The 11,764-nt window shown below is 34.5% G+C and overlaps 1 protein-coding gene across 1 annotated transcript; it reads right to left on the reverse strand.

Annotated features, from left to right (window-relative positions):
• Positions 1-6,309: 6,309 nt before the first annotated feature.
• On the reverse strand, positions 6,310-9,927 carry LOC126699852 (small heat shock protein, chloroplastic-like). The gene is made up of 2 exons (XM_050397827.1): positions 9,617-9,927; positions 6,310-6,900 (listed from the first exon to the last, which is right to left on the reverse strand). Exons 1-2 carry the CDS (start codon positions 9,903-9,905, stop codon positions 6,467-6,469), a joined length of 723 nt encoding a protein of 240 aa, XP_050253784.1. The 5' UTR covers positions 9,906-9,927; the 3' UTR covers positions 6,310-6,466.
• Positions 9,928-11,764: the final 1,837 nt, after the last annotated feature.

The following is an 11,764-nucleotide window of genomic DNA, read 5'->3' on the forward strand; positions in this document are numbered from 1 at the left end:
AACTTAACAGATCAGCGTAAGCTTGTTACCCACTTAGGTTTTGTGTTTTGAGAGGAGTGGGGTAGGATCTACTATGCACTGGGGTATTAGAACCCGTATCTGGAAAAAAAAAATGGAGCAAGTGGGGGATGTGGGTTGCTGGCCACATTGGTAGGAACGAAGTAACCAACAGAAGAGTGAAGTAAGGGTTGAGCAATTTTTGGTAATGGGGTTGGCCTTGTTGGGGAAGGGTCTACAAGCTTAGACTCCATGAAAGAGAGCTTCCTACTCATGGGTTTTTTTCTCTTTTGGACTAGGGACTAACATATTGAAATATTTAGCTCAAAGAGTCCAAGATTTTTAATGGGCTCTTAAGTTATAAGAAACCAAGCTCACACTTCTATAAAATAATGAAGAGAAATTTGGAGTTGGATTCACTAAGTAATTTGAGTTGGTACTCTGCAGAAACTTTAGTAGAGGTTTGATAGCTTTCTCAGGGCTAAAATGGAAAATTAACCCTAATTTTCAAACATTATAATTAGTAGACCACGTTTTCAAACTATATTTTTTACTAACATCTCAAGGCTAAGAGGCTCGATTTTGGACTATAAATCGAGTCTTTGAGGGTCGGTCTTCATGTTCTAATTGGGTCTGAGTTGGAACTTTTTCCACGTGGCGTCCACCTGTAAATCGAGTCTCTAAGACTCGATTTACATCTATATTACATTCACAATAAAAAGAAAAGATTTTGGCCTTTACACCTTCTCACCTTAACAACAAAGAAAATATTATTTTCAACAACAGCAACAACAACAACAACAACCACCACCACCACCACAACCACTACAGCGATGATTCCATCGACTTCTTCGAGTTCTTCAACGACCTTAGTTACTCTGAAAATATGTGTTCATCAGAGGAAAAATAAATAAATAAAACCCAAAAACAGAAACATGGGTTGCAGTGAGAAAGGCCTGGGTCGCGCTGCGGCCTTGGTCTTGTGCGGCCTGGCACTTTAGTCACCATTCATCCATTTTAAGAGATTGAACAATAAACAAGCATTTGCAAGAAGCAGTAGTGCAAAAGCTTTATAAAATTTCAGAACTTATAAATCTAGTCTCTAAGACTCGATTTCTAGATGGTAGCCACGTGGAAAAAATGCCACATCAGACATGATCAGATCATGGAAATCGAGTCTCTTAGACTCGAGATGTTAGTAAAAAATATAGTTTGAAAACGTTGCCTACTAATTATAATGTTTGAAAATCAAGATTAATTACCTTGAAATGCCGCTTTCTCAACCAAATCATCTCAGTACAAAGTAGAGTATGAGTGCAAGTAGTTAATGAGAGAGATGGAGGGCTGTTCTAGGTTTGTTGGAGAAGAAAGTGAAGAATATGAGAAAATAAAATGAAATTTTAAAGAAATTGTAGGAAAAGTAAAAAGATAAAATAAAGAAAGGAAAAAATTTTGGTAAAGAAAAGAAAAATATTTTCAAAAGCTGTGTAAGTTTTTTTTTTTTTTGCCATCTCAACGTTGATGTGGCTATTAAAATTTAGACACATCGGTATCTTATTCAATTTTTTAACATTAGGCATGGCAACAATGCAAACCATTTTTTATGTAGGAATTTTCTATTAGTGAGCTAACTGTAAAGACCAAATTGATTGCAAGTTAAAAATAACAATGACCAAATTGACTCTTACCAAAATGTAAGGACCAAATTGGCTCTTACCAAAATGTAGGGACCAAAATGATATTTGTGAAAATCCAAATCCAAGGAAGGACTGGCTCTGGACTAGGACTGCAATTAATTTCTGTGTAACTGGAATATAGCTCACAATGGGAGGCCCCAAAAGGGATTAAACTAATGGCTGATAGGTGGATACTTCCCTGAGACTATTGAGGCCTGTTTATTTGGCCACCCGAGGATGTTCTTTGATGGCTAGCATTTCTTATGATGGTTTTGACTAGGTTTATCCTCTTTCCCTCTACCTAAAAACTCTGTTTTTACTCCCTTTCTCTCATGTTCTGTCACCCAAAAACGTCCAACCTCTTTCCTTCGAATTTTATCCTATTTATATTCTACAACTAGTGCCCTGGCAATGATGGGAACCTTCTCCTTTTGCATGGTCTTACCGCTTTTAGAATATGGGTGGCCTTCCGGGTTTGGACTATTTTTCCAACATCTCCTATCCGTTATCAACAATTGGGCCCTCCCGATACCGCCATTGTGGTAACTCCTTTGTAACTTGTACCATGTGTGGAGACCCCTGCTCAAATGGCGAACTCCCCCAAGGCATCATATCTCCACGGTTGAGCTCCACCCGCTAGCTATCCTCGGCACTATTATCCCTCCTTAGGAGGGATAGCGTAGATTAACGAGCCCCCAACTCGATTGTTCGTGTTATGGATTTGGTCAGGGCCCCTTATGTTGTATGTAAGGCCTTTAGTCCTTGGGACATCGACCTGAACTTGGTCTGGGTCAAATATCATCCACCACAGTATTTTTGCCATCTTTTTAAGGAAAATAAATCATGAGCATTCCAACTATAGTTTTAAGATGAAATCGCAACTATAATTTTTGCCACTTCAAATCAGATTGAAGCAAGCAAAGGAACACCCAGATAATAATTAACACTTGCACACTTGAACAAAAAATTTGAGCATTCCAACTATAATTTAAAAAAGAAATCACAACTATAATTTTTGGCACTTTGATTAGATTGAGGCAAATGGAGGAACACCCAAATAATAATTAACATTTGCACACATGAAAAGAAAAATAGAAGTTTGAAAAGGTCATCAACATTTGTAAGAACAAATAAGTAAAACTTGAAAAAAAAATTCAAGATTTACATGCTCAACGAAGGTCAATGTCGAAATCCAAGAAAAAATTCCATTAAAGCAAAACCATACGTTATAAACTCAGGAAAAAAAAAAACCAAAAAAACAAAAACAAACACAAACAAACAAACAAACAAATAGCACACAAAATCAGCATTCATAAAATCCCACTAAAAATATCTTGCCTTTTAGGTGGGGTAATCCAAGACTTTGAAGTTTGGACTTTGCAAGTATAACACAACACAAGGAGAGAGATTGATCAAGAAATCCTTCTGGTTGAGGTTGTAATGATTAATCATGCCCTTCTTGTCCGTTTCTACAAATAGGCAATCAAAGAAAGAAAGGGTCAGGGAAATATTAAAAATGGGACTAATATTTGTTCTTAATGTTTACAGAACCCTCACTTTTTGATCTTGTTTTCCCTTATTCTTTTATGTTTTTTATGTTTTGGGAGGAGAGAGACATAAAATGGGAGAAAATTACATATTTAGCAACATTTTTTAATGGAACTAAGGCTGTGTTTGTTTCATGTAAAATGTTTTCCAAAAAATGCTTATTTTCTGGAAATGCTATTTTCAGGAAAGGAAAATATTTTTAAGTGTTTTGTTGCATTTCAGAAAATATTGTGAAAAATATTTTCTGGTGTTTGGTTGTGCTCTTGAAAATACCATAGAAAACACATTTTCTACTTGTTGCTCACATTTTCTTAGTTGCCAAACAAATATATAATTTCATTCCTCAATCCAGAAACACAAATAAAACCCAGAAAAAAAATTTCATAATCTGGTCAAATTGAGAGAAGAAGGAAGAGAGAGAGGTGATTGGGTTCGACGAGAGGCGAGATCGCGCGGCGGAGGCGAAGGTGAGATCGGGCGGCGCAGTGCTGCGATCGCGATCGGCGCGAAGGTGAGATCGCGATCGGGGACGACAAATCTGGGTCGAGGACGATCGGTTTTGGGGTGCGACGAGAACGATCAGTTTTGGGTGGATTGGTGTTGGGGTGCGACGATCTCGCCGGTGGTGCGATCGGAGCAATGAGGGTCTGAAATGGTGCGATTGATCTCGCCGGTGGTGTGATCGACGCGATGAGGGTCTGAAATGGTGCGATTGATCTCGCCGGTGGTGTGATCGACGCGATGAGGGTCTAAGATGGTGCGATCGAATGGGTTTTCTGGGTTTGACGAATGGGTTTGGGCATTGCTTGAAGAACGAGCTCGGTCTTGGGTTTTCTAGGTTCGTTGGAGTCAGTTTCTGGGTTCGGTCTCTTCTTCCTCTCTCTCTCTCTCTCTCTGTGTGCATGCGGGCGCGATCTCTGTCTCACTTAGCTCTCTCTCTGTTTTCCGAAAAATGATATTTGAAGGTAAAATAAAAACGAAAATCATTTTACACCCCAACACACAGTCAATTGAAAAGCATTTTTAGAAAATTTATTTTCCATGCGCAACCAAACACCCACATTTACGGAAAAGCATTTCCGGAAGTGATTTTCACCCAAAACAAACACAGCATAAGTTACAGAACCCTAGCTGAGCTAATCTCAAAAGGGTAAAGTATCAAATTTCAAGCCACGGATAAACAACATAAATTTTGACCAAATCACATGTGGGTAAGTTATAATTAGCCCTAATAATAATCTCTGAAAAACGTTTACAAACTTAGAAGTCTATTTAGGGGCTCCATAATACTTGACAGGCAAAAAAATATATTTTAAAATAAGTATTAATTAATACCTAACCATAAGAGGAACCAAATTTGTCCTAAAAAGCATTAACTTAAAAACAAGGAAATAAATACCCTAAACCTAAAATAACGAAAATTACATATAAATACCAAAATTACAAAAATTAAATAGTAAATTTTGTTCTACATCAGTTATGCTCTTTGTAAACCCAGTACAGATGTTACAGCAAAGCATAGGAAATTTCTACAGACTGAAGATGGATGGAAAGATTTTACTGTTCAGTTCACCAATTCACTTTAAGGATATGTTGGTTAATTTTTCAGGCTCCGCTATTGGTTTATCCAAGGAAGCTTCAGAGCATCTTCCACCTAATTATGAATTGAAGTTAGGCAAAGTATACTACTTGCTTCCTTGTTTGAGTTCAGTTGCTACTACTAGTCCTGCTGATATGTCTTCTATAGCTGACAAACAAAAAGCCAATGGTGTAAGGAGGATTAAGATTGTTATAACAAAGAAGAGGCTGCAAGAGCTATTGACAAAGCAAGCATCAGTGGAAGATGTTCTGTCGGGGCTCGAGAAAAAAACTTGTAATAATGCTTTTGATTCTAGGACAAATTGAAAGCCAAAGTTTGAATCCATCTCTGAGGGAAGCGAGTAATTTTGCTGTAGTGATTAGATGATCCTAGTGTTTATCTAGTGTCAATGAGATGTTACTGGCAACAAGTATATTTTTAATCAACCTGACCTCTCACCATCCCTTCTTATCCACACAAGTTATCACATCTTGTCCTCATAACATGGACAATTGAGTTTTCGGTGGTTTTAGTCTTGATCTAGGCCTCTCCAATAAAGTCACTATTGATTGTTAAAAAATTAACTTTGATGATTGCTCTGAAAGTAACCTTGGACCTTTTGGGGTAGGGGGCCTCATCCGTGACCAAGATTCCAAGCCACTTCTGAGTCACTGGTTGGGTGGTTTTAGCCTTGATCTAGGTTTTTCCTCTTAACTTCACACTTGTGTTGCCGACTGCGAAGGAAGGGCTAAATCAAGGAAGTGACCCAAGACAATGACTTTCAATGTGTTATGTGTTATACTTGACATAGATTGCACGTTCATATTGAGATTAAATTCGGTAAGGACCTGGTGTAAAAGTCCATGATTTCACTTAAACTTTCAATTGATAATGTACCACATGGTCTAAAAAACCCTTCGGAGACGCCTTGGGCATAGATGTTCAGGCCAAATCTTCAAGTTTGATATTTTCATGGAACAAAGGAGGCTTCCTTTTCCTCTAGGCTTGCAACAATGCAAAGTTTAATGTTTGCTTATTATACTTTACCAATCACAACTAAAACCAACGAATCATCTTAATCTTAGCTAGCCACGAAACAAACAAAACCAAATGGTCCAAACTCCAAACCAATATAGTTTATATACACATCCTCCCCAATCTGTGTGTATGTATATTTTAATTTATAAACGCACCAGCTCACATTGCCTTTCATTCAGTCAGTTCAAAATTTATCTCTTCAAAGTCTCAAGGGGAAAGTATCATTTGATTAAAGAAAACATCAAACCTTGAAGAAGATTCTTCCAGGACCACCATGCCCAAAACATTGCCTAAGGCTTTCTCGGCTCGGCTATTGGAAACCAACACCAGTATTTTAATGAATACCAAACCAAAATATTACTCCAGTTTTTAATCGGTATCAAAATATTATATATCAAATGTACACTCATATTATATACTAATTAATAATAGGCTGAACATTTCAGGGGAGAAAACAATTATTACCTGAAATAGGATAAAAAAGCTTATGATTTAAAAAAAGTAGGATTGAAGAGTAATCTATTAACAGCAATTATGACTAAAAACAAAAAAAAAAAAAAAAAAAAAAAAACCCACGAAATCTTCTTTATTTTTATACGAGTACAATAATCTCATATATGTTCTGCTTTCACTGAATTTGCACGTCAATGACCTTGCGTTCTGCCTTGATCTTAGGAATGGAAATGTAAAGAACACCATTCTTCAGCTCAGCCTTGATCTTATCCTTCTCCAAGTTATCAGGAAGCTGCATACGTGTGTCATAAGAATTGAAGCTTCTCCAAGACCAAGAGTCATTATCTTTACCTTCCTTCTTGTGCTCTCCTTTTATGACAAGCACATCGTCCTCAACTGACACCTTAACATCCTCCTTATCAAGTCCAGGCATGTCAAACCACATCTTAAACTCACTCTCCTCCTCTACCACGTCCCAATTGGCACGGGCTTGCCAATCCCATGCTGAACGGTGTGCTCCAGGGAATGTCGTGGTCTGATCAAAGAGACGGTCCATTGTGTCTAGCATTGGCCGCAATGCCCTAATTGGGGAGAACGGATCCCAGAGACCTGTGTAACAATTGCATACAACATGTTTAATTCTTTGGATCATATATTTTAGAACATTTGAATTTAAATTTTAAAGCTAGCTATCCAAATAATTGGATGGGAGAGATGTTACAAAATTTGCTACTTGAGCTTGGGAACATACTAAAGAACATACTTGAGTATTAAGTTTTCTTTACAATCCCCTGTATAATTTCCCTCTTTACATTTCTTGATACTGACCAGCTACCCTACACAATGATAGTTTATCACTCTTTTAAGACATAGGAGACACAAAATCTGAAAAAGTAGTCCATCCACTAAAATTAAATTATAAAGTACAACCTGATGCTGTGTCTTTAGTTTCCAATGGAATAATATAATTGGTATGTCACAATCATCAAACGAGCCTTTAATTTGTTTGCCGTGATTTTGTTTTTTGCTTTATCTTTTGATTCTTTTCTCCTCAGATTCAGATCCTATCCTAATCTGTTTTATGTGATTCTTTCTAGTTCATGTAATCTGAAGAAGCAGAACTCTTCCTATCTATAACTAATTTACCTGTATTTTTGGTTCTCATAACTAATTAACCTGGAACAAAGAAAACGACTTAAGCAAAGTGTAAATTTCCATGCTCTTGGCATATTCTTTATTCAACCAAGTAAAAACAAAAGTTCCCAAGTTCTTAACTGAAGAGAATGAACAGGAAAAAAGAAGCAAATTTCCTGGAGATGTCTCTCTACTCCTTAGTCTTTAATTATGACCTAAGTCATTTCATGTTCCTAAGTGATGCTTTTGTGAATACCAAACAAGTATGTGTTTGAATTAACTTTTTGCTTAATATTCCGTTTGTTTTGTTGAAAAATATTTTTTGGGGAAAAATATTTTCAACATTTTTTAGTAATTGTTTTGTTGTAAAATCTTTATAAAACCTAAAAATATTTTTTCTTTCATGAAAAAAAATGTGTAAAACTTGTAAAATGCTTGACCAAAAAATATTAGGTAAATGACTTACACAAACCCCTCTTCCAGCTTGGGCTCGCACGACCCCCCTCCCTCAACCCTCATTCTTTCTTTCTCACACACAGGAATCAACAATGCTACGCAAGCAATGGTCATCGGCGTTGAGAGGTGGCAATTTGTGACAGGGTTTTGCCAATTCATGACTGCGGTTGAGCTAATGGTGGTTTTGTGCCCCAATTGTGTTGTTTTGTGGGTGGATGCAGTTAGCTTTGAGCAAACTATGTTGTTTTGAAAGTGAACCTGGTCGAGGTTGCACCAATCTAGTGGGTTGTGTGGGGGTATTGGAATTGATTTGTAAGATAAGAAGATATTTTCATTTTACGTCGTACCAAACACATAAAAATATGTGCAAACTCTTAAAAATACATTTTTGGATAATTTTCAAGAATACAGCTAAAAACAAGAAAAGAAAACATTTTCAACTAAAAAACATTTTACATTGAAATAAATCTGAGTTCTGACTATTCCATTCTTTACCTATGAAACATCCCAAAAATCCTGTGAATCAATTGTGGTGGATAGAACTTGGATTCTTCGGGGTTTACGACATATACCCTTCAAATATATTGAATTTTTTTACCTCCTAGGTGTTCCCAAAGGTACGGTAATATGTTTTAAGTTGACAAAAATATAATTGCATGACAAAATGTAAGGAAAATTTTTTTATACAAAACAAATAAGCTTAAAAACTAAAACAAAAGGAAAAAAAGAGCTAATCCAAATACTTATTTTGCACAACCGAAATAAACCCCATTGTTACTTTAACTAGCAATGGTTGTGTTATTATCATAATCGTCATCATTAATTATTATTACTAGTGTATAATCTCGTACATGTGCATGATAATAATTAAAAACAATCACAATTACACACATATGAGTTTAAATTATACATAATATAAGAGTTACAATTTTTGTCATAGATTTTAAAAATATGTAATGATTTCTTGTTTTACATATATATATATATATATATATAATTTAGAATATAATTGAATTTGGACTCTTTTGTTTTTGCGTCAAATAATTTATTTTTCACAAAAATTAAAAAATTAAATAAAATATATGGTGTAAAATTAAATTTCAATTGAAATCTAATTTAGAATTTAATTAATTAAATTTAAATTTTTCGATTTTTATAGTCAATAATTCATTTGACACCAAAATTTAAAAAAATAAAATAAATAGGATTAAAAATAAATAAATAGGATGTGCAAAATTGGATTCCAATTGAAATCTAATTTAAAATCTAATTCACTTTAATTTTATATATAGATTGTACGTTGTTGTTAAACCGGAAAGGTGCTGGGGGGGGGGGGGGGGGGGGGGGAGTGGGGGGAGGGTGGGGTGTGGTGGAATACACGTTATTTACAATCGGTGCTTCTGTGTTATTGATCAGCAAACTAATTGTTATACTTGAAAGGTTTAATCAAGGATCATAGTCACTCATGTTGAGAACATAACAAATTGACTAAGATTTATATATCATCAGAAAAATTCCAATTACTTTTACTTTTATTAAGTTTTTTTAGTTTTTCCTCCTTTTCCTTGTAAGGCAGGTTGATCAAATTGTGTCTCAGTGTCTGTATCTATCAAATTGGCCACTAGAATTCACCAGTTTCTGAGTTGGAAAGAGACGGACCCAACATAAAACAAGCAAAATAAATGTGTCAATTTTCCAAAGCTAAAAACAAGTGTAGTAAAAAAGAGAGACTCACCAAAGTTTGAAATATCCACCACCCGTCTAGGCCTCCTCTCCACTGAGGTCCCTTGGTTTCCCTCACTGACATGAACATCCACAGACTGAGACGTGTCCTTATTTTCTTCACCAGCCGCAGCCTGAGCTCTCACCATTGACAACCTTGACCCCCTTTTGCTACCAAAATTCTTTGGTATTGGAAAGGCAACATGGCAACAAGGCACAGTACTGTTGGCTTTAATTGAAGGCATGGCTTTGTGTGATGATGATAGCATAGGTGAACATGACCAAGATAGTGTTGAAGCCATAGTGTGTTTCTTTCTCTAAAGAGAGACTGTGTACAAGAAGAAATGCAAAGTATACAATTTAAGTTCTTGCTTTGGGAAGAGGTATATTCGTTTTTGCTTAGGAAACAGATGGGATTTGAAATAATATAGGCAAAACAAAAACTAGGGGATAAGTTTGTAGAGGGGTCTTGAATGTTTGAGAATGTGAAATAGTTGCATTATTGTCACCACCCAAAAAGGTCAATTTACATTACATTGACGTTTTTCTGTAAATGAAGAGTCTCTCGATCTTTCTGGAAAGATCTATGGTTGTAAAATTACTAATATGGTATGCATGTTATAGGTGGACAAAGTCTGTCGGGAAAGGTCCATGATAATATGGAACGAAACAGATTTTTAATCTTTGCTGTGTTGATTGTGTACGTTAACCCAACTGAGTTGTTAAGTTACAAACTTCGGATCTACTATGACACTCCATCTGTCTCAGTTTGTTTGTTTTCTATTCCATTTTAAGATGTTCTAAAATATTGTCCTGTTTTTAAAAATAAACTAACATATATTTAAAAAATCAATCTAATTGGAGCACATTTTTAGTTGCCTCATTAAGAATAACTCTTTAAAAAAAAAGCTAATAAATTTATTTAAGAGTAGTTTTGTAAATTTATAAATTTTTATAAGGTAGACAAGATAATAAATGATGTTCCTTTAAAAAGTTTGACTTTTCAAACAGAACAAACAAATTGAGACGGAGGGAGTATTATAAAGGTTGTATAAAGCAGCCCAAATACGCTAAAACCCATGACTTTAAATCACTTTTTGTGTGTGCATATTTTGACAATTTCCCCTATTATAAATGGACTTAATTTGGATCCAGTGATATGAATTATACTTTACACACTTTTTTTGGGTTGTATTAACATTGGTCTATTATTCTTCAAATATAAAGTTTTTATTGTATTGAGTATTTCAATGATATCAATATAATATTAGTATTCTTTTAAAAAAATTGTCATGTTAAGAAATGCCTTTAGAATAGTTGTTAATAAATTATAATAGGAAAGTTTTGGTATTATTTTTATGGGAAATATAAAAGGTTGTCAACAACATTTATTGTTTTATCATTTCTCTCAATAAAATGTTTCTAAAAATGGTTCCTAAACCAACGGTTAAATTTCTCATAATGAGAAGGTTATGTTAACGAATGCTCTTAGGACAATTATTAATAAACCTTAATAGAAATTATGCTTTTTTTTTGTTAATAAACCATAAATTTTTTGAAACCAACAAAAAATACCGACATGTTTTTCCGTTTGGCTGCAAAATAATGAATACTATCTACCAAAAAAGAAAAAAAAAAAAAAATCATAGATGATTCATCTCTACCTTTGTTTCTCCAAAAAAAAAAAAAAAATCTACCTTTTAGTACGTATTTACCAAAGTAATCCAAACAAATGAACCCACATTTTAGAATTTTCATGTATATCTCTACGCCTTTTATAACAAAAACTAAATTATTAAAATACAATTGCACATTCTAAATTTAGCTATTTTTATTTTGGTATTCAACTTAAAAAAAAAAAAAATTATTGTCCATATTTGAGACTATTTCAATATCATCAATTTGTCCCTTTTTGTTAGTGGTGTGGTTCACGTGTATATTATATATATATATATATATATATATAATCATCGGTGAATCTGAGAGAAACTCAAATTAAAATTTTAAATTAGAGTTTCAATTTTGCGCTGTATCTTAAATTATTTATTCTTAAAGAATTTTATTTCTTAATTTTAGAATCAAATGTAGGACCGCATCATAAATATTTATCCAAGTGAGTTATTAAGTACAAAAACTAAAAAGTCTAGAATGAATGAATCGT

Source organism: Quercus robur, chromosome 9 (assembly GCF_932294415.1).
Source record: "Quercus robur chromosome 9, dhQueRobu3.1, whole genome shotgun sequence".
In the NCBI taxonomy this organism is placed as follows: Eukaryota; Viridiplantae; Streptophyta; class Magnoliopsida; order Fagales; family Fagaceae; genus Quercus; species Quercus robur.

Excerpts from the sequence above, each read along its gene's own strand:
- LOC126699852 (XM_050397827.1), bottom strand. The coding sequence starts at position 9,905 with ATGGCTTCAACACTATCTTGGTCATGTTCACCTATGCTATCATCATCA. Across the intron at positions 6,901-9,616 it reads GGTGGATATTTCAAACTTTG|GTCTCTGGGATCCGTTCTCC; the intron begins GTGAGTCTCTCT and ends ATTGTTACACAG.